At 41.8% G+C, this 27,836-nt stretch overlaps 1 protein-coding gene across 2 annotated transcripts in view; it reads right to left on the bottom strand.

Annotated features, from left to right (window-relative positions):
- The window catches only part of ABCB7 (ATP binding cassette subfamily B member 7), a 41,656-nt gene extending 14,209 nt beyond the window's left edge, over positions 1 to 27,447 (bottom strand). For both annotated transcript variants that reach the window (XR_003536320.1, XM_027696073.1), the window contains exons 1-10: positions 27,283 to 27,447; positions 20,504 to 20,581; positions 18,919 to 19,005; positions 13,443 to 13,562; positions 5,245 to 5,377; positions 4,135 to 4,403; positions 2,799 to 2,887; positions 2,606 to 2,693; positions 1,813 to 1,987; positions 230 to 387 (exon numbers count right to left, since the gene is read on the bottom strand). Coding sequence is in view for 1 of the 2 variants with exons in the window: in XM_027696073.1 (XP_027551874.1) it covers positions 230 to 387; positions 1,813 to 1,987; positions 2,606 to 2,693; positions 2,799 to 2,887; positions 4,135 to 4,403; positions 5,245 to 5,377; positions 13,443 to 13,562; positions 18,919 to 19,005; positions 20,504 to 20,581; positions 27,283 to 27,447 (1,362 nt within the window). In the remaining variant the exon portion in view is untranslated. The remainder of the gene's footprint in view (positions 1 to 229; positions 388 to 1,812; positions 1,988 to 2,605; positions 2,694 to 2,798; positions 2,888 to 4,134; positions 4,404 to 5,244; positions 5,378 to 13,442; positions 13,563 to 18,918; positions 19,006 to 20,503; positions 20,582 to 27,282) is intronic.
- Between the last annotated feature and the right edge of the window lie 389 nt (positions 27,448 to 27,836).

Here is a 27,836-nt window from a genome sequence, read left to right as displayed (position 1 = left end):
ATACAAACACAGCTTCCACGAAACAACTTTTGCTTCTCTGCAGGAAAAATACTCAACTGCTATTGCAGTAACTGCACCTAAAGAGGAAGCAGAACAGCATCCTTACACACAACTCATTCATGAACAGAAATTAAACCTGGAAGGTAAGAAAATGGGACAAAATGACGGCATTGCCACAAACAGCCCTATTAAATACCCAGATATTTTAGGAAAATAAGCTACTACTTACTTTAATTTTGGTATCTACACTGAGAAGTGTAAACAAGGTATTCATATCTATAAGTGCTTGTCTTGTCTCTCTGTATACTGTTCCCAGGAAGTTTAGGGGAAGAGAAAGCTGGAACAGCAATCCATTCACCATTACTAGATCTCCAACAGAAAGGCTGCCTTAAGACAAAATGGATGTGAGAGAATAAGGAGACTTGAAGGGTTGTCTTGTCAGGAAGTACCAAAAGATTTAAAAAAATAATCAAGTCAATCAATTCTAGTTTGTTTTACCCCATTTCTAAACCTATATGTTTAAATAGCAAACAAAACCCATTCCCAGAAGATCAGATTTTATATAGGAAGGTGCCTGAAATGAATGGCAATGTTTGTGTGGATTTCACTTTAAAAAAGATAAAATAGCACTGGAAAATTAGGCAAGCAGCATATAAAACATTAGATTGTGCAGTTGTAAATTCCACAGAGAGAAACATAAAGGGGCCTAAATAAGTTAGAAGGGGAGCAGCTAAAATATGAGAGCACAAATCAGGAAAGACAATCTTAAGTACAATTACAGACAAATCTAACTGATAGAATTTGTCATGATCATACTATAGACCACAGAGCTGCTAAAACCCACAGTGAGAACCTCTGGGCAGCTTAGTATCAAACAGGTTGACCAAGGGAAAACTCAGGATGACACACAGCTTAAGGTAAGTACCGAGTTAGTTCAGCTGAAACAGGCCCAGAAAGATGATTTAAAGCCATATTTCTACCATCCTGCTTAAAGCTATTCTAAATTTTCCTAAACAGTCATGAACTGCACCTCCTGACTGATCTGTTCACAGTGTAACCCTTCTCTGCCCTGGCATCTCTTAAAAAGGGAAAAGCAGATGCAAAAAAGACCATATGGTTTAAATGTCTGCCCTTCAAACTCTTCTGGACGTTAATAGTGTTTAAAACATCATTATTTTTACTCTAAAACCACCTTGCTTTAGCTGAGCCTCGCCCCAATACTGTAATTGAATTGTACTTTGTCTTCCTAAACAAGCAATCTTCGTGTAGTAAATTAGACAAACACAGATTAAAACCCCTAACTTATGGAAACAATTGTTTGAATAATGTGCCTTATTAATCTAAGGAAAGTGAAGGACACTGGTAATAAAACTACTGGAGACAAAGCACATGAGTATATACACTTTGGGGAAAAGTCCTGAGTCTTGCCAACACAGAAAGGAAGAAGGGGAAAAACAGAGGGTCTTGGTAGAAGGCCCACAGAAGTATTTGCATGTTTAAAAGTGTCTTTCATAAGCCTTCAACAGAAACTTCCTGAAGTGACATTTTTTTGGGATCTTTCTCTAACTGCTTAACTTTTAAAATGTTTTTGATGAAATTATACCAGTTATTGCTATATATATACCTATATATCATGGAATTAATAATACTACAAGAAGCAGAAACAGGCAAAACTCTTAAGTAAAAGCTCTCAAGTAAAACCACTCAAAATGAACTATCACATCAACCACAGGTTAGTTAAAATTAACTCCTCTCTTATGGATGAATCATGGTAAAGGAGAGTCATCTTTAGCTTATAGACAGATGAGTTACCTGCAAGAATGCCCTGGCTGGCAAGCACCATGATGGCTGTTAAGCCAACACTAAATATAGCGCTCTGTCCGAAGTTGAGGAGAGCTAAAGTAGAGGTAGTCTTCAGAGAGGCATTTTCATAGATCTTCAGGAACTCATCATACCGCTGGGCTTCGTATTTTTCATTATTGAAATACTACAATATACACAAAAATGGTAAATGTGGCAGCCTCAAACATCATCAGATTGTTTAAGCTGTTACAAAATAGAGTATTAACATGCTACATGCACAGATACACACAAAACTGCTCTCCAACAGATCTAAAAACTAGAGAGAAAAGAATCAGAGAATAGGCTGAGCTGGAAGGATCAACTTCAATCCAGTTCAACCCCTGACCCTGCCCAGGACATCCCATCAATCCCACCCTGTCCAAACCCTCCTGGAGCTCTGGCAGCCTTGGGGCTGTGCCCACTGCCCTGGGGAGCCTGGTCAGTGCCAACCACCCTCTGGGGAAGAACCTTTCTCTGAGATCCAACCTAAACTTCATCTTCAAGACTAAGTTTACATTTTGCAGAAACTGATGGTGAAGGTGATTCAGTCATGAAGGAAACTTCTCACTCTCTATTAGCAAATAGATTCTTTCAAGCCCCACTAAAACCTCCATGTTCCTCTGTCCATGCCATGCAGTGCTCTGCAAATGAATCATGTTTAAAACCAGGCTATTGCTCCAAAGTTGTAGCCCTGTAAAAGATGAATCTTATGACTCACTGACACAAGTAAGACAAAGAGCCTGGGAGTCAAGCCTGGCCTTACCTTCACAGTCTCATAGTTGAGCAGTGAGTCGATGGCAGCGTTGCCGGCGTCGTTGTCGGCCTTGTTCATCTCGATGCGGAACTTGGTCCTGCAGAGGCAGGGTGGGCACGGGCAGGGTGGGCACGGGCAGGAGCTCAGGGAGCTCAGGGAGCTCAGCCCCAGTGCCCTGGGGGGAGGGCAGGGCCTGCCTTACCTCCACTGGGTGATCCCGATGGTGAACGCTGCGTAGGCTCCCAGAGTCCCCAGGGTGACTAAAGCAAACTCGGCACCGCATTTGTAATACTGGAACATTTCAAACAAAATAAAAAGGAAAAAGTCGTAATCATTTTCAAAACTTCACTGTTGTCTCCAGCTAAGCCATTCTAATTTTGAGACAAGGACTCCCAACCCTGCTCTGAACAGCTTGAGGCTAAACAAAGGCATAAACTCAAAAGGAAAGCAGCAAGAAGGATTTAGATAAAAAGATGGGAGGTGATGACCAAGAGCTGATGTAAATAATACTGCAAAGTTATTTCTGCCATTATAAAACATAAATGCTGCTGATGTTTGTGCTGTTATCTCAATTAAGTATTTCTTTCTATGCTTTTTGGGTGGATTTTGAAAGAAAACTGAAGACTGTGGAAGAAAAAATAAATGGCCTTGCAAGACAACTTATGAAGTGTCTTCTCTGCTTCAGAGCACATCAGGAGAGAAAAGCCCTGAGAAATTAAAGCATGGTGGCAGTTGGCTGAGAGCCAGCTGGAGCTGCAACTTCCAAGGGTTATAAAATGTAACCCAGCATCAACAGGCATTTTAACTGATGTTGTTACATTCAAACTTGAGTAAGTCCTTCTAAAAAGGGAGATAAACAAAACGAGATTCTTGGTCTTAATTTAGTGTAAGCTATGTAATCAAGATTTAGATTTTAGCACAGAAACACCCAAAGATCCTGATTTCAAACACAGGAAATGTGATCTATAAAAGAAAAGATTAAAATTGAGCTTATTAAGCAAGAAGGAGAAGACAATTTTCCAAAAGCTAATTTTCACTTTGAAGTTCTGGATAAAAAAAAGACAGGAAACAACCAATAATCATTCCCTCCTCTGTCATCAACACACTAACCCACAACATTCCTGGACATTTATATTCTGCTTCCTCCCTATTTACCTGGATATATTTGACACTTGTGTGCATAGTTTACTTTTCTGATTTCATTTTTCCAACAATTCATAGAATCATAGAATCAAGCGGGCTGGAAAAGACCTCTGAGATTGTCAAGTCCAACCCTTGAATTCTGAAGAAAAACATGGAAAACTATCCACATAAACACCACTGGCTGAAGACAGGAGTTATATGTGAAAATAATTTTAAATAAGTTGATTCAAAGTAACTAATATTTGCAAATTATGGATTGCCCTCCTTTACAGGAGTTGCTTTCACAACCACCTTTGAAATTCTATTATTATTAATACTCAGTAGACTTTGGTAAGAGCAAATCAATGTATTAATCCTAAATGAGATAATCCCAGCAGTGAACACACAACACTCACCAGAATTCCACTGACCAGAGCCACTTCAAACATTGTAGGTCCCAGATTAAACACTAAAGCACTGAGGACAAAACTGATGCCCCTGGTGCCTCTGTCAATGGTTTTTGACAGAGCTCCTGTCTGCCTGCTCAGATGGAAGGCCAAGTCCAGGTTGTGAAGATGCAGGAAAACATTCTTAGCGATCCTCCGAATGGAATTTTGAGCTACTTTCCCAAATACTGCATTTCTTGCTTCATTGAACAACGCTGCCCCCGCTCTTGAGATACCATCTAAAAAAGGATGAAAAACTTTACAAAATGAAAATAATTATATTTTCAACTTCCCTTCATGCATGAAATTACACTAGACTCATTCTTTATATATTTTCAACATTCCTAGTTCAAAGGTAATTTATACTTAATTGGTCCAAGCTTTATGCAATTTTTCATTTACAAACCATTGTGTGCCCATTTAAATCAGTTTCTTTTGCAGCTGGTTATGAGAAAGGGCAGGATTTTTAATCAAGAATGATTTCTGTAAGCATTATTTCAATTTTTAATTGGAATACCAGAAGCAAGGTCAGAGAATATTGGGAAGAGACATCAACAGAGAGTAACTATGAAATAGTTATGATTCTGTGAGGGCTGGAGCCCCTCTGCTCTGGAGCCAGGTTGGGAGAGCTGGGGGTGCTCACCTGGAGAAGAGAAGGCTCCAGGGAGACCTGAGAGCCCCTTCCAGGGCCTAAAGGGGCTCCAGGAGAGCTGGAGAGAGACTGGGGACAAGGGCCTGCAGGGACAGGACAAGGGGCAATGGGTTTCCACTGCCAGAGGGCAGGGAGAGATGGGATACTGGGAAGGAATTCTTGGCTGTAAGGGTGGGGAGGCCCTGGCACAGGTTACCCAGAGAAGCTGTGACTGCCCTATCCTTGGAAGTGTCCGAGGGCAGGCTGGACTGGGCCCGTGGCAGGGGGTGGAATGAGATGAGTTTTAAGGTCCCTTCCAACCCAAACTGTTCTGTGATGCCATGAAATAACCATCCACTGTGCTCAGCAGTGCAAGGGGCAGAAGCTCTGCTGTTCCCTCCCTTCCTGAAGGACATTAACACATCCCCAGCTTTGGGAATGCCACTCACAGCCCACGAGAACAGCAGTTGCCAGGGTTGCCACAGTGCTCGGTGCATCGCCGAGGTTCAGCACGTCCCCAGATACCTGGTTCAGGTTGTCCACTGCATATTTAAACATGAAGGGAACCAATATATTCATGGCCTGAAAGCATGAGAACACCAATTAGTCCATATGCATTAAAACACCTCTATGTCCATGATTATTGTTTGTGAAATTGCTATATTATTATATTCAGTCCTTAAAAACTTCGTGCAGGTGAATGGCTCTTTACTTCAAGCACAGTATTCTCCACACTGTTAAACCTTTACTGCTGGCACTGCAGGGTTAGTTTGTGTCTCTCACTGTCTCCTTTTAAGTATCAATTTCTACCCTAAACAAACTGTACACTGCCAAGGCCCTGAACTGGGGCTGAGCCCTCAGGAGAGCAGGGCAAGCCCAGGAGATGAATCAAGCTGCAGACGCTGCATGACACACACTCACAGTGCTACTAAATTATGTCGTCATTAAAGGCTGTTTGCTCTTTGTGGTGCTGACAATATTCAGTATGAACAACCCCTGTTACAAAGGAAACCACTCACCCACACATTGCTACCACGGGGTCATCAAGGTGTGTTAAACCAGAGCTCCAGGGAAGTCAAAGAAAACAAGCCGAGCCATCCTTTGTCTCCCTGACTGTTAATACCACCTTAGAATCAAATAATGCTTTCCATTTGCAACATCACTATAAACATTATCTACATCAAGCCTGGGGTTTGGCACAGCAGCACAAAAGACTTTCTGTACAGTCTACAAGAAACCCCAAATTGCTTTAAAAATAGGAGTTTTCAAACAAAATCCCCAAGTCACATCCACAGCTTGTCACTGCGCATCTCTGGAGGAGCAGCAAACCCCAAATACATCTCCTTTAACAGGGGTCCCCCTGCTTGTAAAACCCAAAACAGCTGGATATGTGAACACACCAGCTTTAGGATTTTTTTATTTGCATGATGTAGCACAAGAAAATACTGAAAACCTCATAGAAAACATAAAATTCTCAAGTCTTGTTAATGTTCCATTGTTACGTCACTAATTCATACCAATAAGACAATTTGCTGACAAACTTCATAGAATTAATTAGAATTCCTTAATTCCAACTGCTTCTAACTGTCAAGATTTGAAAATATGGACGCAAGTTTTTTAGCAGTTGAACAAGTCTGTTATGACCTACAATTTTAGAATCATGGCAGATGTTTAAACACTTTACAGTAAGTTAACTTTTTTAAAGCTGGGGTTTTTTTCAGTATTTGGAAAAAAGTCTGGGTAGATGATAAATTGTTTTACATGAGAAGAAACAAAAACACAAAGCAGATTGAGACAGATATTTCTGCTCTCTCCACCAAATGTTTTGGATATCCACTTAGATCTCAACTGTATTTAGGGACATCTGTCAGAGCTGAAAGCCCAGGGAAAAAAATACCTAGATAAAACTAGGTTTTGAGAGACAAGAGTGCTAGTATCCAGTATCCAATATTCCCAGTGTTACAAATTATGGCAAATAGTAGAAGACAGAACTTCACCATGGGGAGTAACTGGAGTTTTGACAATATTTTTGTAAACTATAGGATGAAAGAAAAAAAAAAAGTTAATTTTTGGAATCTGTACTGTTAATTTTTTTAGACAGTGTTTCAGGCAAAAGATTTAAATGCAAATGAGAAAGGAATCCATTTTCTCCTTTTCCATTGTGTCTCTCCTATGAAATACAGTAAAAAAACCACCTCTAAATTCTTAATACAGCATAATCTAGACTACTCCTGAGAGGAGACAGATGAGATCTGAGGGCACGTAGGTGAGGTTATTGCTGGTTAATTTGTGATTGAAAAGAGAAACAGCTGAAAGATCAGGTCCCACCTCAAACACATCCTTCTGAAATGTACCCAGGGCAGCCTGAGAGTCCTTCAGAACAGCTCCACTTTTAATAGACTGGAATTGTGGAAGTCTCAAATGCCCCCTCCCTTCCACAGTATAAACAAAAACCCCACTTCAGAGTTACCAAAACTCCACTTTGGGGTGGCATTTTGTTCTTAATAAAGATGAATCTACTACCATGTGTGTTCCAGTGACAACCAACATGACAAAGTACAGGTTTTCCTGGGAGAGACTTCTCAGGAGAAAATAAGAATATTGTAATGCAGACTGTCTTGATTTGCTGCTGATTCTCACAAATCTCTCTGCAGGGATTTTATTCTTCACTAGACTACACTACACTACAGGTAGTTTTGAAATAGAACTACAGATATATTTTAAAGTCCATTTAAAGAGAAGAGATGTATTCTTTAAACTGCTGTTCTCCACTCACAATTAATTTAGCCAGTAACAGCCTACAATTTTGCAGTAACGTCTTCTTTTACATCGATATAATTCTTCCCAATAGAGTTTTAAATGAAATTTAAAGCCTGGTCTCAGGTTATAGTTGTTCTGACTCCTGGAGGGTAAAGCTTGAATAAGAACAAGGCAGCACAGTATTGCATTTCATTAGCAATCAAGACAGTCTGCTTTCCAGTAATTTAAAAAAGAAAAAAGTTAATCTTACAAAGTTTATAGCAAGAGATGAGAGGCCATTATTAGAAACAGGCCTTTCCTACTCAATTTGTTAAGTCAATGAAATCACGTTCACAGTAATGGAAACAAAATTTCATCCTTCTGCATAAATTCACATTTCTCTCTTTAGATTTGCTGGCACAGAACAAAAAGCTTTAAGCACACCTTGGTAGACTATGAAAATCTACCATGAAAAACAATTGTCTTACACAATGTATCTATACAGGCATCCCTCCTCTGCCTAATGCCTGAAAGCTTGATAACAATTCCCATTAAAGAGACTCTTTTAATATGAATTTGTACATTTTCTATTTCTGGGTTTGAATTAATAGCTAATCCTTGCCTGAATTTATTGGAAAGCAAATACAGCACCCATGAAGTCATCCCAACTCAACTGCCCCCATTTAACAGCAGGCTGCACTGTAATGAATCATGCTTAAATGAGTTCAAACATTTTCTTTAATGACTGCACTGTTTTAAGTTGACAATGCAATATCATCTCTATTCCCCCATGGGACTACACTACTTTTAAGGCAAACAGCCTTATCTTTCATTTTGCTCTTCCCAGTGTTTCTTGTTTAATAAAGATGATGAATTAGTGACAGGCTGAGCCCCAACAAGATAAAATTCGTACACAGTGAACTCTTCTTCTGCCAATAATTCAATGAGAAACGTTGACATGAAGATGACTGAATTTATCTCTGGACCAATATAAAGGTACACATCCAGCAACTCCATTTGGGAAGGTACAAACAGAAACCTCCACACCCCTTGGGGAGGAGAGGCTGCTAAAGCAGCTGCAAAATGTGGTCCAGATGAGGGAAGAAGCACCTGGCTTCAGGTGAATGAAGCCGATGACCCGAACTAGACTTTTTCCAGTAAGAAAAAACCCCAATTTTAAATACTTGTCACCTGAAACGTCTCGAAAAGCTAAAGGTTTATTCCAATTATCTAATTCCACCTGAGCCCCCAGAAAGGGCTCAAACACCCGGATCACAGTACAAGCTTCACTGATCAGACAGATTTTGTTATCTTCGCACGCAGTCTAAATTTGCAATTCAACCCTTGTGTCCTGCCTCCTCAGCCAAGCCAATCCTGCTCCTGAATTAGCAGTCAGGAGAAATGCAGATAGTCTGAAAGACTTCTCTGGCTCATGAATAACACAAGCCTGGTCTGTGACCACCAGGCCAAAAACCACTGCAGGCTGACAGAGGTGACAGGTGATTTTGTCATAATCATGTGTTTAATCCAGCTCCTCAGCAGCCACAGCACTTCTCCTTGCGGCACAGAAGAAGAAGGGATAAAACAGAAAAGTAAGGAAGCATTTGCTATACATACCTCAGTGGAGAAGACAAAACATGGGAGAGAGAACGTGGAAAAAGACAAACAAGATCTACTGAACGTGAGCAGGCTAATTCTGGTGTCTGACAACACAGACACTGCCTTGTGTACTCCTCTCACCTGCCTTCCTCCGGCATCTTTCAGATCACACACACGTCTAACAGAGGCTATAAATATTTAAGGTAAAAATTTAAAGCATGTCATAATAATACAACAAATCTTCCAAGGAAGAAAAGACCTTACCAGCCCCAGAGCAGACTCCATCCTGTCATAAAAAGCCAGACTAACAGCTGGCTTTGAAGGCTCACAATCCCACCAGCGGTTACGTGGAGACAAAAAGGAACCAAAAATCACAATCATTTGCTCAATGACAGGCAACTGGGCCCCACAAAGGGAGTCAAGACAGATTGTAACTGCAGGCTCTTCAGTAGTAGCTGCACACAAACTGGCTTTTGTTTGGAAAGTGAATTTTACTGAACTGGAAGATTTAAAGAGACAAATTATTTTTCCAGCAGCAGGAAAAGGAGGAATGATCTCCAGCTGTTTTGTGGATAAGTAACCAAATCAAACTGGGTGTGAACTCCCAATATTTTTCCTGTGGCTGAGAATTTTATAACCTACCTGTCCTCTGTTATTCCTCTGGAGTTTTCTTAGAATAAAACTGAGGCCACCCTACAGCTTCTGTGTTTTAACTGGAAACCTAACTTTATCAATACCAAACTAAAAGGCTTACAGAAGTATTTCTTCCTGGGGCAGGTGACTGGTAGAGCCATCATGATCACCCAGTTCACTATGAAGCCCCCTCAGGAGTAGCAGCCTTTAGAACAAATCCTTCAGATACAGGATTCACTGTGTTCCACAGTGAACAAAGAAATGCAGTGAGGAGAAAAACATGCTGGTGTTTTTGTGCTGACACAATTAAATTGCAGAGAAACTTTAACAAACTGCTTGTGTGGTTTGTAATGAACCTCACATTGTAATTAACCTCACAAGCAACCAGAACAAAGAGCTCCCAAATGGTACAAGGAGTAAACTTCACAGAATTACACACGGGCCAGGAAAGCGACAGGTAAACTAGTTTGTACTTTGTTTTCCCTAGGACAAAGTGACCTTTTGTTTGCTCTGGAACAGCAGCAGATGTTCAGGGCTCAAAGACATGCCAGAATTACCTCAGCTCTGTAACAAACTACTGCACATCAGTTATGTCACAATAACCACACGCACACTTAGCACATGTAAAGTCTGAAGCAATTTAAGAGAAGTTCTTTCCACAAAGTAAGAGTGAGTACAGCTCACGAGATGAAGGGTAACTTCTTAAATTGCAGATATTCAACCACAGCTTTGCAATGACAGAACAAAACAAAGATCAGGAGCAAAGGGTAGATGGAAGACATCCATGAAATTTTTTACTCCAGCCAGTTATAATCTATATTTTCCACAGAGAGCTTGCTATGTGTTTTCCCAATGAGATCCTTGTTTGTCAAAACAAACATTCTCACAAAACACTTCGGTTTTAACAAGCATCTCCTAAAACCTGGGCAAAGCTCAACAGGTTTTCTGCTTGGCTTCTGGGAATCTGCTCTGGACATCAGAGCTTCCAGGCTGCCTTGTACAAACCTGTAGAGGGAAACTTAAGAGAATACTTAAGAGATGCAAACATCCAGTTACTTCCCCAAAGGGTAATTAAGTGTCTGATTTTTTGGTGGGGAAACACCTCTATCTCCCAGTAGAAATACAATAACTGTTTTACACCAAATGCAGAGCTATTTACAGGCATCCTGGTCATCAATTTTGTTTTCATAACACCCCAGAAAGCTGCTTGAAACATTAATAGACTTCTTAAAGGCAAGGTACACTGCTGTCACATGCAGGATTAGATGCTGGATTCACAGTCTCCATCATATTCATATAACACTATAAATTAGGGAAGGGGGGAGAAGAAAAAAGTACTTCAAACGTTTAGAAATTGCCTTCAGTTTATTATTATTAACATTACTAATAAGAGGCTTTAAAAAGAGCTAGAAGAATTTTCATATCCACCTGGTAAATCTACATTACAAAACCTCAAGGCATCTGCATTTTGAGTAGAGTTTCCCCAAGAGTTTTTAACTAATGTAAAGCACTACTGTGTATTTTGCACAGGACACAAAAAGGGGGGAAGTTGACTTGCACAGACCTGCCATATTCTGCATGTCATCACCTGCATTATCAGCAACGTCCTGAACAGCAGCACAACCCAAAATATCTCCTGTGGACAGTACCCACGAGTACCTGAGAGATAAACAGCTCTTGAGAAAGAGCTGCAGACCACAAGACTGGACTTTCCTCTCCAGCTCAAAAAAAAGGAGCACATTTCTCTCCCAAGCACTCCTCTTTTAACACCCACAATAGCTGAAATTTGTTTCCTCTCTCTTTTCATAACATGGCAATGGTGCTGAGTGCTCATAAGTTGCCAGTGCCACAGGCTAAGTGCTACACCTCCTTGCCAAGCAGTACTTACTTTGGCTCAGCAAGCCACTACCATTAGCTCTATGTTTAGTAAAAATTGCCATCCTTAGAAGCAACCCATTTGAGCCTGTATGTCTCAATGGAATTCACACAATTTTCTCCCAATATTTTACAATCAAATATTTACTTTTTTTTTTTACCGCAAGAATTTTTTTTTTTGCACAAAGTTCACATTTGCACTTCTGAACTATTTTAAAGGGTTTGCACAAAATTTGAAATATATCCTCCATTAATGTGCAGAAAGCTTTTGCATGCCAAATTCTTTATAAGAACAAATGAACACTAATTTTGTTGCAAGCAAGAGTACAGGAGATCCTTTCACACAATGAAGTACAGGTAAGAGCAACCCTCCATTTCATAATCAAGGCTACAAGAAAAATCACTTGAATGAAAGCATGGTTCTTAAATACACAAAATCAGTTACACAGCTTCTTTCATATTAAAAACAATAAAATTGCACTGTCATCTCATAGAGAAATATCAAAGGACTGGAGCTCAAATCTCCTTTCCACAGGAAAAGCAAGAGCTGTGAGTAGGTACCACCACATTGCTCAAGTTCAGGGTTGAGAATGGACGCAGAGCCTTGAAGAAATCCTGTTTGACACATCCAGCATCACACAAGAAGGTCTGTAGGCAACCTTTAACTCAATTTCCCATAATCTCTGAGGTAAATAATTCACAGAATCACAGAATGTGCTCAGCTGGAAGGGACCAACAAGGATCATCCAGTCCAACTCTTGGCCCTGCACAGGCCCATCCCCAAGAGTCACACCCTGTGCCTCAGAGGATCATCCAAACCCTCCTGGAGCCTTGGGGCTGTGCCCACTGCCCTGGGGAGCCTGGTCAGTGCCCAACCACCCCCTGAGGGAAGAACCTTTCCCTGAGATCCAACCTAATCAGCAATGGAAAACCCTGGGCTAACCTAATGGAATGGAAATAAACCAATGGAAATTAAAATTCTGGCTGTCATCATCATCTCCCTAAACACACATCACCTGCAGACACACCCTGTCCAAAAATTCAAGCTATTATTTTTATTACTGTACGCACCTTGCACAGGAAAGGGATATCTTAAGAGTGTAAATCCCTTAAATAATAAAAAAGCCAATTCTCCCTGGTGCAGTGCCCTGGTTAGAACGGCTGGGACCAATTCATCACTGATGGGTGCAACCCAAAGCTGTGCATTCTATAGCCTTCCATGCCATTTCCCCAGAAACTGTTGTCAGTGGAGGCCTGCGAGGTGGGGGGATGTTCCTGTCCTCATACCCTTTTATGGAATTCCCCACTCTGATACCCTTTGATGGAATTCCCTACTTTGAGGGAGGGACTGAGCACTCCCGCCTGAACTGGAGAGTATATAACTGGGAGTTTCGGAACCTTGCCACCTCTCGTGGGATCCAGAGGAAGACTGCAGACCACCGCCTTCAACCAGACTGAGACCACCACCCTCAACTGGACTGAAATCACCACTTTTGACCAGACTGCAGCAGCTCTCCCACCAGCAGGTTTTTCCCCTCTCCCTTTACTTTGGACTTTGGGGGGGGCCAAGGAATACCACTTTTGTTCATACCCCAGGGTGCTGGGTTATACATTTGGGTTTTGTGGGTTAAAACCAATTATCTGTCTGTAAAATCGTACTTATTGTATTATTTTAATAAATTGTTATTCTGACTTATAAATCTCTCTTTTGAATTGAGTTCATTTTCCCCTGCTGGTTAACTTTTAAACCAGCACATGCAGCTGAGCAGTAACTGTGGCAGTGCGAGGGGTGTGTCCTCACCTTGGCGCTGGCCAGGAAGCCCAGCGACAGCGCGACCCTGGCGCGCAGGTCCGGCCGGTCCTGGGGCCACACGTACGACAGCATCGCCCTGATGATCTTCTTGGCATCGATCTCCCTCAGCTGTTGGCAAGAGCAAAGGCACTGCACTATAGACACTCCTCAGCAAGCAAAACAACAATAGAAATGAGAATGAATTTTATACATTTAGAGCACTTCTGTATTTTATTTGATAGGCAACAGACACTTCACAATGTTTGAGAGCAGGACTGCCCATTAAAATTTCAAGCTGTTTGCATGTTTATATCCATGACATGCTGCTGAAGTTCATGAGTTGTTCTTAATTCACATGTTCTGGAACTGGAATACAGAGAGAGCCACAATTCACCACCCTGAAATACTTCACAGAGCAAATAAACCGACCCTTCTTTATCTTCCCAAGATTTCTGTACGAAATGCAAGGGCTTGTTGGTACTTCTTTTTGAAAGATGTTTTAAAATAGCTTAGAAACAACATGAGGGAAATGCAAAAAAGAAAAAAAATTAATGAAGCAACAGAAAAACCCAAGGCAAGAAGGAAGTGTGAAAGGTCTACAATAAACCTAAGTAGTTTGGAGAACATTCCCTGACGTTGGGTAATCAGGCTTCTGGAGGCAGGTGATGGACATGGCCATATGTTGGCTTCACTGATTACATCAATTTTAACTGAATTCTTCAGTTCTCCTCCAAACCTCAAACTTTGCTCTAAAGACCACAATCCAGTTAACAAGCCATCTGGAAAAATATTACTTTTTTGGTTTGGGTTGAAGTGGTGCTTTGGTTATTGTATTTTTGTTATTGTTGTTGTATTTTTTTACAGAAATATAGGCTATTTTCCAGATGGATTCCGTATCACTGACACTTAAGATATATTCCACTAAACTCATGAGCTAAATTCTCTGCAGCCTAAACCACGTCTCCTAATCAAGAGAACATGCAGTAACAAAGCACAAGTATCAACACCTTGCTTTTCTGGGTTGGCTGCACTGGGGTTAACTTGAAAAGAAACAAGGGTTATCTAAAACTGAAGGGAGGGCAGCAAGGGCTGCTAATCTCTCCATTTCAGGCAATATTTTATAGTTGGGGGGAGAGATGGGAAACAAAAAGTTAGTGCACTCCTTTTAAAAATGACTCTTCATGATGGAAGTCAGTACAAAGGGGAACTCTTAGAACGTATCTTAATTCTTGAGGATAAACTAAACTAGAATAGAAATACTCTGTTAAGGTGTGAATAAGCAAGGAAGGAGAGGTCTGTTAAAAAGCAAAATTGCTGAGGCAACCAGGGAAGCCAATCCTATAAATACAAGCTTTTAAAAGCACCAGGAAATTCATCTCAGTGTTTCTAGTCACAGCTTCAAAGAAGACTAAAAGTGGCATTTTGTCAACAACTGCAAATATACTGGAGCATTACACAGGATGAGCACATTGCAAATGACTGTTAGAGAATGGATATATGGAGGATTTGTAAGTGGAGAGAGGATGTGAAAGTGTTTCTGTGGTGTTCTACCCACTCAGGAGATGGAGATATCTGCTGCAGCATACACACGAATCTTTCCATGTGAGCCAAGGATATGCATAAAAAGCAGTTCAAACATTTGGAAAATACCTTTCATCACCACTTACAGGTTAAAAGGAAGTTAAAAAAAATTGATATTACATTAACACAGAAGATACTGCTGCAATCAGAGCAGTTCTAATTATATGTTGCTATTGGCTAGGCAGACTTTGCACAGAAAAGCTATTAAAAGGAACAAAATACACTGGCTGCAAACAAGGACTCTATTTCCTTTTTTCATGGCTCTGAACAGTGACAGAAGTAAATCTGTTCAGAAAAAAGTCAGAAGGCAGCCAGTCATTTGCCAAAGGCCTTGCAAAGGAACAAGAAGAAATATCAAAGGATGCAAAATGCACACATATTACATCAAAGTTTACCATGAAATAAATGTTACTGTTGTACAGAAACACGAGTTAAAAATTGTTTAAATATGCAAGTGGCAACATTAAGAATTAAAATGAGCAATCTGTTCAATGGACTCAGGCCCTTTTTTGATTCTCTGAGGTATATAAAAAGGTTAAGAGATGCATTTATTTTACCTCCTTTTAAATGGTAGTAATGTTTTACATTTCCTTTCAAGGTCTATTTCTACAGAAATGGAAGGAGTGGAAAAAAAGGTATTATAAATCTAAGGTATTATAAATCTAATACAGCAGGGAGCAAAGAAGAAAAGTCTTTTCCTCTCTTCGAATGCAGCATGTTTTCAAAACACTACCAAATATTGAAAACTATTTGCAAAAGAAAGAGCACTGAACATCTTGCTCTCCCCTCTACCCATCCTATGCAGGTTCTGGACCTTTGGAAATACCTTAAGAGGGGGGGGAAAAAGAAGGTCATCACTCCTCTTCCCAGTCTCCAAGGTTACTGAGCATTGCAAAGCATTCCCTGGGCTGGCCCCATCAGTGTGTGGATAAAGCCTGTGCCAGAGGTGTGCTGGAAGGAAGAGGCAGTTTGACTTGCATTTAAGCTGCATTGCTGCTGAAGGACACCCCCAGTTGTGGCTCCCGTGTGCTCACTCTGTATTCTCCCAGCACGAGCTGCCTCACACCTGCACCCCTTATTCTCCCAAGCACTAACAGATGTCTCCTGCCCTGCTTTCTCCTCTCTTTCCAGCATTCCATTGGACCATCCCAGCCCACTTCACACCACCTCTGGAGCCATGAAACACCTCGAGGAACTGACTCAGTGCATGAACCTGGCAGAAAACTCTTTGGGTGTTTGTTGCAGGGTTTTGTCCCAGTAAAGAGGCAGATAAACCTTCAAATTCAGCAGCTTGAGGAAAAACAAGCTGAGAACAGATTTTTTTTTGTTATAGCAGGAGGCACTTGCATTGCTTCAGTCCAGGGCCTGCAGCTTGCTGGGAGAGAAGCAGCACTGGTTGTCTGGTCCCCACCATTTGGGCAGTTATTGTTCAGCTCCATCACTTCACACTGGTCACTGCGTGACCACACCATGACCTACAGAGCACCACACCAAGGGGAGGGAGGATTCTTATTCCAGTTGCTTTATCAGCTTAAATAAATGTCAAACCAGGGCCTGAGTTTTCTTTCAAACTTTGGGGAAAATGCACTTAGTCTTCTGTCTTTGTGCTATCCCTCCCCTCCACAGAAAGCAAGTGATAACTAAAAATTAAAGAGCAGCTGAGTGAAATGGTGGTAGGGGAAGGCAAGTTATCAGGGCTCCCTCCTCATTACCAGTCTTTCCATAAGAAAGGAATGCATGTCTGCTTAGCATCATGCCAGGCAGCACACTTTTCATTCCCATCCATTCTGTATACAAAAGACTAACACACAAAAAAAAACCCCAAAGCTGGTAAAGAACAGCACTGGTTTCAGTTTCAGTACTCAGCACATCAGCCAGTGTTGCAGTCAAACTTGTTTTGCAAAACCAGAGAGATGTGTAAACTTCTCTTCTGGTTACATGTGAGATGAAGGAAACGTGCCCTTCACTCTGTGTTTATCCTTAGTATTCAGTTCTGTACCCCTGAAGCTGCTACAAAAGGGGCAATTTAAAAATGTCACTCCCAAAGTCAGATTCCGAATGAACAGGCTGCTGGTTTGCCAAAAAAAGTTTGGAATAGAGAAAGTTGTAATACAGCTGACATGTGTATCACCTGCAGTTCTCCTAAGAGCATAATCCTAGGGGGAAAATGGGGAAATTGGGTGCCATTTTTTTTTATGCACTGAATACAAGTACATGTATACATGAAATATAAGAACTGCACTTGGAATATCAGATTTCCTTCCTTTCATATTTGCTGAGAAGCTCCTGGCATTTGCACACAATGTTACTTTGTTTTTTCTTTGTTTTTTCTTCCACTCTTCACACATTTTACAACTTCTAAAACTCCTGCTGCTTTCTCCTGGACAATCCTAACAGATATTTGTTTAGTTGGACAGCAGCCTTAACTGGCAATGTCCTGTGTTAACCATGTTTTATTGGAATAAAAAACTCAGGGAATTGCTTTACACAGGAATAGCTGCAAGTAATGAGTGAAGGGACAACACCACAAAAATATTTACATTGTCTAGTAAACTAAAAAAATATCATCTGGCATCAAAATTTCTGGATAACGTATTCCTAGTGAGTCTTAAAGTTAAGGAACAACCAACATTCCTTAAGGCTACTAGTGTTTTGGTGAAGAGAACTTTCCATTTCCTTTCTGAGCAGAGAAACCCTTGAAATTTCAATGTGAAAGAGAGAAGGATAATCTGCTAGGTTTGAAGTCTGTCTTTCCTAGCAAGTCTCTGAAAAGAGCCTATACCTGTTGCAAGGAGGGTCTCAAAATGAGTCTAAAGTTAATGTTACATGCAGAGCCAGTGGTACCACTGACTGGAGATGGCCAATTATTCCATTTCCCCCTGTGCCTCATGCAGAAAAGATCACAGATGTTTGCCAAAACAAGCTGGCTACACTTCAGGTTATGGAATTCCCTCTTACCATAAAACATACACCTCTCCTAACTTCTGCCTGTAACACAAACAGGTTGGAATTCAATGAAGGGACAACTCTCAGATGAAAATTTAAGAGGAAAATTTAGGTGTAACTTTTCAGTTACTTTACAAATGAGGCTGTAGGAAAGGCATCCTCAGAGCACTTAAACATCAGCAAAGCAGCCTTGAAAGACTCTGCACTGAGGACTGTTTGTCATCAACGTGGTCCTCACTAATTTTAGGAAGATCCCACCTGAGTTTGAACAAGTTATACCCATCACACAGAATCATTCTGCAAATCCACAAAGCATCAGAAATAAGTTTGCCCAGGAAATGAGAAGATCAAAGTTACATGAACACAGGAGCTTTGCTTTGGCAATTGTAATCACACAGTTGATCCCATGTTGCTCTAACCCAAAACTGCCTCTAACTGGAATCATTTGGGCTAATAAGAGACAGTTCCCCTTACATACCACCATCCTTACTTTAACGTGTGCTTCCTGAATAGAAATACAGTCAAAATATAACAGATGCATTAATATTAAATCCAAGTAAAAATATACACAGTTCAATTACTTCTCTCCCCTCCTATTGCAAGTGTGATTTTACCAAGTGGTGCACTGACTTGTACCCACAAACTGATTTCTACCACCCTGAATGTCAAGTCAGGATGAGTAAACCACAGTAAATTATTGGAACATAGTTTCCATCAAAAGAATTTTACATAACACAGGCCAATTTCAAAGGGATGTGTAACATTAAATTGTATTTTTAATAAAACAAATGAAGCCCTTGAACACAGTTATTACAAACATTTGGTGATTTAAGAGTAAGCAAGTCTACATTGACAATTAAACTGTATCTACTCACGTATCTACCAACACAGTTTTGCACAAATTGTTGCTGATAACATTTTTTATTTAAAAAGCAATAGCAATGAAGCCATGTTTTACCCCTTCCTTTGGATCTGTGTGAAGCCCTCCACCTGCATGGCCATGCCAACACATCCTCTTCTCTATCAGTCGCCACCTCGGCAGGATCTGGGCGAAAACGAAGAGTCAATTTGCAAGAACCTCAGGAAACAGGCACATAAAAGCCAACAGAAAGAGCAACTACTAGCCTGTTTTCCCTCCCCCATCCTCCAACTGGATCAGCCTGCTTTAGTCAAAGATTTTTCCTCTCTCTAAAAACCCTGCCTTGCTTAAGAAAACAATAATAAGAAAGGGACTATAGCTCTGGCAGCAAAGAGCACGTTCCAAGCAGGCAGGACGTGAAGACAGACTCTTAAATACTTCAGTTAAAAAGACACCTAAAAATTGAAAATGGACTGGAGAACATAGAAAAAAACCTTGAAGTTTTGGGGGATAACCATGCTCGGGCACATTAATATATAAAGTGGAACACATTTCAGCAATAATACTTTTTCCATGTGCATAAGAGCAACTTTACTTGTGGGCAAAATAAACAAGATAAATCCACTTTACACTTCTCTTTCCCACCAGGATGGGAATGGCCTATTGGTGCCATAAGTCAGGTACAAATTACCCCAGCCCAGAGTCCTTGCTGCAATCCATGTACAGGGGCAGTTCAGAAACAAACCTGCTTGTTAAATGCCCCCTTCTCTCAGGATGCACTCAAGACTCCTCTGACAAAAGTTCTGAATTTATTCACACACACAGATGCACTAAAAAGTAACAACTCACTACCAGCAGGCATTTCTCTAAGTTCAATTTCCAAGTGCCTGCCACAAACAATGGACGTGTTCAAGCTTTTCAAAAACTAATCTGCATTTTGTTTAAAAGATTTGCTACATGTTCACAGTTTTCAGGTTCGAGTTACGTAAAAGCTCTTTGGGAATCCCCTTTGATGTATGTTGGTTGATAGCAGACCCCAGGGTTTCCCAAATCAAAATGTCACTTTTCACATTTTAAAGAAAAACATTATAAAAAATAATCTAAGTAGATTTTATGCTTTGAGGCCCCAATGATCCTCAAAAGATTTTAGCTGCTTAAGTCAGTTCTGTGATAACCGGTGAGTGGGTATCTTTTTATAACTAAAAACCAAAAAGAAAAGCAAGATAAATACATTTGTTAGCTTCATTATGTGTCATAATTATTCCATGAACAGGAAAAATTGCACCTTCCTTATGGTTACACTGGTTTTAAGGCAAGCAGACCTCCCAGGAGTAAAAGTCTGATATCCTGGCATTCAATAATGAGAATATTCTGCAACCTAAGCAGAATTTTGAAGTGATAAGGCCTTACACACTCAAGGAAAACTCACTATCTCCTGTGCCTGGGTATTCCTTACCTGGGTAAGGACTCTTCTTTGAAAGTTACTGTAATATCATTAGTTTCTAAAGATTCAGAAAGACTTCTAGGGGCAGAAACATAACTTGTCATTTAATCTGCTGCACTTCAGAACCATAAGTAGTGAAATTAAGAAAAAAACCCACAAAATCAGCAGATTAAACTGAAAGATGCTCCAAGGGCTTAAGTTTCCTCTGACCTGCAAGTAGGAAAAACCAATGGTACCCACCTCTGAAGGCTCTAGTAATGGCCTTGAGTAATCCCCTGCCAGGCTGTGCCATGATCTTTGCCTGCAAATGGGTGGAATCTACAGAACAAAAAGGGAGAAAAAGAAGTGAAAATGGAGTCATGCAGAACATGCATTTCACAGTCAGAGAATATTCATCTGGTTCATGTAAACAAGCATAACATGAAAAGAAGGCAGATGGTTTTGGTTTTTAACAACTGACCACAGAAAAAGCAAACTAGTGGGGAGCAGCTGTAAATGAAATTCCATTCACCCATTAAAATGCTCTGTGACAATGAACCTTTCCCTTCCCTGAATCCACACTCCCATCAGACTCTTTCTTTTGTACCATGAAAGCCCAAAGTTTTCGCTTTCGTCTCATTTTCATTTTCTCCCAGGTTGTCTTCTGACTTCTTCCAAACAGTCTTTTCTTCCATTTTTCATCATGAAATGCTACTTTTATGCTTATAGGTTCTGCCATTCCCAATTCCTCTTAGCTCAGCTCATGCCATGCTTGTCTCCACTAGGCAAATCAAAGCTACAGCTCTGCACTGGGAAACACTGGGACTGTCAGAAATTGGAGCAGGGCTGGCAACAAGTTTTAGGTTATTAGGACACAAGATACCCAATATTCACAGATCCACCGACCTTAAGAGACTGCTGGCACCAACTGTGCCATGCTCCACACGTTACCTTGCAAAGCAATCCATGTTGCAAAGGACCATTTATTCTCCTCAGATGGACTAACTGGCATTGCTTCCCTGGTGGCAAGACACAGGGAGCTCTCTTCTGCTCAGCACTGATGGTGCCACATCATCTTTGACACATTCAATAGTAAACCTTTTACTGTTCTGTTACAATATTAACCATCCACTATGTAACAATCACCACTGCAGAGCAAAAGAGACACACGGTGCTCATGAGCACACAGCAAAGCACAAAGGGCAAAAAGGGGAAAAAAAGAACTTTGTCACAAAAAAGCATTTTTAACCTTGACAAACAGCAGCACTGGCACCTATTTGACCTCTTGCCTCAAACATTCCTTTGTTCTTACCCTAAGACATATATCCTAAGTTACAATTGTAAAGAAAATTAAAACCATTCCTGCACAAGTCACCACATGTGACCTGCTTACTCCAAACAATTCCATTATATGGCATTATATACAGAGGAAAAGTGAACATCCCAATTACATGTTTTGCCCTTAGTAGAGCTAACTGGGCTGGGTGAACTGTCCTGATGTTCCCAAGACCTGGGTAAAATGAAGGAGCATCATTTCTAAAGCACTTCATTGTAGATACATTCATAATTTTACAGCTTTGTGTCAGCACAGAGGATTCCATCTAAACCAAGGCACCCTCCACAGGAACAGTGACAGTGCCATAAACAGAAAATATCATAGAAAAATTATAATGCTCCAACAGTTATTGGAAAGAAGCTAATTACTGTCCTTCTAGAGTTTACTCACAGGACATCATAAAAACATTTCACTAGTAATTCATATCCTTTGATATCAAAGTTCTCCAGGTTCCCTTCTGACTGAAGTATGAGGCAAACAACATCACAGAAACAATTTGTACTGAAACACCAGCAGATCTGGTCTCAAATCCCGCTTCAGAAAAACAGCCCAATTCCTTGACTGAAACTATGAATTGCCATTGGGTTAAGAGACGAATACAGCAAAAGAATTAAAAGATTTGCAAAAGATGCACAGGAAAACTTGTTCTTATTTGCAAACTTCAGCCTGGAAGACTGGAGGTTTCAATCCTCTCCCATCTCCTGCTAAAAATCAAATCTGAGTGAAGAAATAAAGAATTAAACAAGGTGAACAACTGACTTCACTGATAATCCCTCTGCCCATCAGAGTATTGACAGCAAAACTGCCCAAAGGAGCGGGGCTGAAGCTTTCCCTACCACTTTCCACACATTCTGCAGGAAGACAACTCCACTCTCCTCACTATGTTTTTTTCCCAAGAGATTTAAGACTACAAAGAAAAGCCATACTTGAATTTTATCGTAACAGATCAAAGAAGCAGGTTATTTCTTTAAAGGAGCAGGACAGAGTCCTGCTTATTTCTGCATTTCTGAAATTATGCAGGAAACTTGAATCCTGGCATTTCCTAACTTTTGAATGCCTGACTCTGCACCATTACGCCCTTTTAATGCATTTTTGGACATGATTCTATAAACTCTAAAGAATGAAACAGATGCCTAGTACTGACTGCCCATAAAAGTCATGTTACTAGTGTCATGACTGTGAGTAGCAGCTTAAATACTACAAATGCAAACAAGCAACAGGGATAAAACACATTTGCACAAGGTCAAATCCACACTTAAAAGGTTCCCTGTGGAATATGATATGTACTGTTCCAGGCATGCTGCACTCATCTGATGGGGACTGGTTTTTTTAAACTAGCTGTAACAGCAAACACAACTGAAGGTGGGATCCAAGTACCCGTGCAGTGTTCAAGTCTCACGGTTACTTTTGCTGAGTTTGCAAGGCAAGAAAAGAAATTATGAGTAGGAAACAGCGGAGGAAAATGAGAGAGAAGAGAGAGAAAATATTCTGGTATAAATCTAGACTAAACTGTCACCAATATGAACAATATAAACTTAACTGGAGCTACATTTAACAACGGTCAATGTGCCATTGCTCTGTACACTCGGATGAACGTGTACAGAGCAAAGGAAAACAAGGAGATGAACAAAAAGATACCTTAGGGAATTTCCCCCCCAACACCTTCTAATATACCCTCACATTTGGCTTGTCTTGGTAAAACACATCTCAGGGGCAGAACAGAGAACCCAGAGAGCACCCCAGCCCCCCACTGCAGCGAGTGCAGCTTATCCTGTGCCCCCAGTGTTCCCCAAATGATTTCCAGATTGAGATCCGTATTTCCCTCTGTTCTATTTCAGAGAATCATAGAACACTTTTGGCTGGAAGGGGCCTTAAAGCTCATCTCATTCCATCCCCTGCCATGGGCAGGAACACCTTCCTCTATCCCAGGCTGCTCCAAGCCCTGTCCAACCTGGCCTTGGACACTTCCAGGGATGGGCCATCCTTCCTCACAGCAATTTTAGATGTCCATTTTTCCAGGCAGACATATGGGACTGCTGATCTGCTCAGCAGCAATACTTCCTCTATAAAGGGATTTTAAAATTCGAGGAGTTTCAAATACAGGTATCTGTCAGTGAAGGCTGCTGACTACCAGAGACACGATTTATAGTTCCCAGGCATTGTGCTGTTCAACTGCACCTTCAAAGTCTAGAGAAGAGAACTTAGCAACACACACCAACACATGAAATGTCTGGACAATAAACATCAGTATAATTTTACAGAACAGACCAGGCTTCGGGTAAAAATAAATAAATAAAAAAAACAGGCAAAATATAAAGAAAATTAACAGAAATACCTGAAACTTCTCTTAGAACCTCTTCCAGAGCAAGGGATATTATTAAGTTATGCAGAAGAACACACTCTTTATCACTGGCAGCTGGAAGGGCAAGATAATGCAAAGAGGAAAAAAAGTTTCTTCTACTTTTTACCGTTACAGTATTTTACACAGCCCTGCTTTCTATCACTGCCAAAGTTCTCCCTGAAACTCCTCAGTGTATTTCTTCACTTATAAAGATTCCTAGCAAAATAATTATCCTTAGTTAAAGGGTGTTGGACCTTTCCAGTCAAATGCTATTTTCTTTCCATTTAGCTCATTTAAATTCATTTAACTAATTTTTAGATTCATTTAATTGCCATATTTAGACTGAACAGCAATTGCCATTGCTTTTATTTTGGATACAGGTAAACTGTTCTACAAAAAAACCCAACCAAACAAACAAAAAAAGCCCCACAAGCTTCCTAGGAAAAAAACCCCAGCAATTGTTTGGTCACTTATCATACTTTACCAAGCCAACATGCCAGTTCCCTACTCAGCACAGACCCCAAATTCAACACACAGGTTCTGACAGGATGAACCCTTGCCTACTCCAACCGCAGGAGAGGGACCCAAAGGAGCTGTGGAATGGAAATACAAACTGATCTCAATATAAAGAAATGAAGTTGGATCACAGGCCCACAATATTTATGACACCTGTCTTTGCCCTCCATAAATTTAGCTGTTTTACTCTTCAGGATACAAAATGTTACACGACTGCAATCAAAAGTACTGAAAAACATAAGTGTGAGGGAAGATGTGGATCTGTGATGCAACTGCACCCAAACAACTGCTATACTTGACTCTCATGGCACTGAGTGCCACAGAAAACACAAATAAGCTTACAATTAATTATAAGCTTAAAAAACACTACAAGAAGGCAGAGGATCAAACACCACATGGATGCAAAGCAGAGTAGAAGGGTCACAGGCAAGTCTTTAAAATAATCTTTGTCAAAAAGAATGGTTGGCAACTTGGCTCTTATGGTCATATTTCACCAGAGTTCTTCCTGCCTTTAATCCCCATGAGTTGAGCTCTGGCTGTGCAGTTCACCAGTCTGAGGTGTACAATGCACTGCTCCTGACACAGTCATGTTGTCCCAAACCTCTGCCATTCGTGTAGTTACACCAATGAAAGCCCAGCTGTGGTTGCAGAGTCGATTTTACTCCCAGCAGTGAGAAGCACTGGTGTAACTCTGTCACATTAGGGGTGCCCTCCCAGGAAGGTCCTTCCTAGTTAGGAACACTTCAGGGAAGATATGCCATTAGAGCCAACTCTCTGCACTCCACAAGTGGTTGGGCCCTGCCAGTGTCCCATCCCATGGGGGATTAAAATGCTGGATCAGGAGCACTTATGTCACATTTACTGCCCCTGGAAATACTGAACACACCAGTGCAAACTCTAACCCATATCTGACACCTACAACACAGCCAGGGAGGTAACAGGGGTAAGAGCTTTCCCCCACAATCAAATATACACACTAAGATGTGTCACCACATGGGAGCCCGGAGGCTTTCACCACAACACCTGCTATAACACACTGCTTTCATCACCTCCTTCCCATTGACTGTGAAACACACAGCTTGGGACCACGGCAATCAAGATTAAGTTGCTTTAAATGCAAGCCCAGGTGTGTTTCTTCAACTTTTTCAATATATAGAAAAGCTTTCAGAACAAGTCCATTGAAAATATTGACAGTCCCCATTAGTGTATGAGCACAGCAAAATAATCAAACAACTGAAACTAAACCAGGATGCACATACTTGCTTCCAGAAGGTTTTTTTTAACTGCTGAATTACCTAATTTATAAAAATCAATGGCTAATCACTCTGAAATACAACTGCTGAAGTGCCTGGCCAACTTCTCAGAGTCACTTCCCTTTGTGCAGGCACAGTATTTCTTGAACTAGCTGAAAAATGAGAAGAGGAAACTGAAATTGCAGGACAACACAGCAAATTTAATTAAATGTTTAAAAAATCATGTCCCAAAATTTTGAAGGACATTATAACCAAAAATCCAGAACCCTTACAGTCTCCTGCTAGGTAAGAGTCAAATACTTTTGCACTTCCATAAAATGTGTTGCCTATTTCTCATAACGTGGCAATTTTTATTTAACAAAATATAAGACCTTGCTCCTGCACTTAATAAATCGTAATTTTCAGTCAAATAGAGCTTGATGCAGAAGTGAAAATTCATCACCAGACCATAAAAAATGCATTCATTGATCACTTTCTAACAAAAAAATGCCTAGAAACTAAAAGGCCAGAGAGATGAGCATATATATATATATTCCACAAGATCAGAAAATCTAGTGCAAATCCACATTTAGTGACATGTGGCAATTAAAACTGATCAGCAAGGACTGGTATTCCCAACATGAAAATAAAAACATTCAAAAGGAAACCAGGAATATAATTAATGCTCCTATTCATCACCATGATAACGCTGCTATTTGTTCACTCACAGCTGAAATGGATTTCCAGGAACAGGGACAATACTGAGTACTCAGGTATATTTTAATGTATGCAAATACATGGGTAAAATATTTGATCTGCATCAACGTTAACTCTCACCTTCTTGTCTTGCTCGATTTCAAAACTAAACCCCCCTCAAATTTATCACTTCAGCCCTGCCCATCTCATCTGCCAAGCAACATGAAGTTGACTGTAGTCTCTGGTAGAATTCTGCCTGTCAGGGAAAACTAACCAAGGTGACAAAGAAAAGCTACTCATGAACAGTGGTAATCTGAGGAATACAAAAGGTAAAAGGTTATTATGAGACAGAAATCAGAGCTATCTGAGAGCTTATGGAAAGCCTTTGGGATAAGTTCATTCCCTCTATCTTTGGGATACACTTCCTCATTTGCTTTGAAAAACGCCTATGACTTACACAGCTTGAGATATGTGCTCAATTCTTTACTTCTAACAAAAAAAATTATCCCCTGGGACATGTTACAGCCCGCCCAGCTGACAGAGAGCATTCCAACTCCAGCTCCCTTTCCCTAGAGAGCGGCAGAATCAGCCGCCAGCACAAGTATTCCCTGTGCACACACCCTGCATCTATTCACAGACACCGGGGCTCCTAATGCTCGTCCCCAAAGAGCCCCCGCAGGGCCTCCCGGGGCCCGCCCGGGCGGGGGGCGCCGGTTCCGGGCAGGCAAGGACGGACCGGGCCGTGCTCGCAGGGCCGGGGGCAGCGCCGCGGGGACCGGCGGCCCCTCAGAGACCGCCCCTGACCCTCCCTCAGTGACCGCCCCTCAATGACCGCCCCTCAGGGACCACCGCTCAGGGACCGCCCCTCACCCTCCCTCAGTGGCCACCCCCGCCCGCCCTCCCCGGCGCCCCCACGCACCTGTCCGCCCGCCGGGGCGGCGCGGGCCCGCCGCCCGGTCCCCGCTATCGCCCCGGCGGCGCAGGCGGCGGCGGGCGGCGGCCGCAGCAGGGCCAGGGCGAGCAGCAGCCGCCGCTTGCGGGAGGCGGCGGCCACCAGGCCCCGCGGCGCCCCCAGCACCGCCATCTTGCGAGGGCCGGGGCGCAGGGCATTGTGGGGCGGCGGCGGACCCGCGGCAGGGAAGGGGCGGGCCCGGCCGCCCTGAAGGGAAGGCGGGGCAGGGGCGCCATGGCTGGGTCGGGTAGGGCAGGACGGCGTTGTGGGCATCGCGCTTCCTCCCGGGGCAGCGCCGGGACCACTCTCGGTCCTGCGGCAGCGCCTCTTGGCTCCTGCCTGCCGGGGCCGCTTGGTCTGGCCGGTGGGCAGCGGTGGAGAGGGAGTACGAGCGCCGAGGCTGCACTGAGCCTCGCCACGGCGCCCCGAGGGGAGCAGTCCTCAGCCCCGCCACGGCGCCCCGAGGGGAGCAGTCCTCAGCCCCGCCACGGTGCCCAGAGAGGGGAGCAGTCCTCAGCCCC

The sequence above is a fragment of the Neopelma chrysocephalum genome, unplaced genomic scaffold (assembly GCF_003984885.1).
Source record: "Neopelma chrysocephalum unplaced genomic scaffold, ASM398488v2 Primary Assembly neopelma1_105, whole genome shotgun sequence".
Classification (NCBI taxonomy): Eukaryota; Metazoa; Chordata; class Aves; order Passeriformes; family Pipridae; genus Neopelma; species Neopelma chrysocephalum.
The sequence above is the reverse complement of the archived record's forward strand: the minus strand, read 5'-3'. Positions and strand labels throughout refer to the sequence as shown.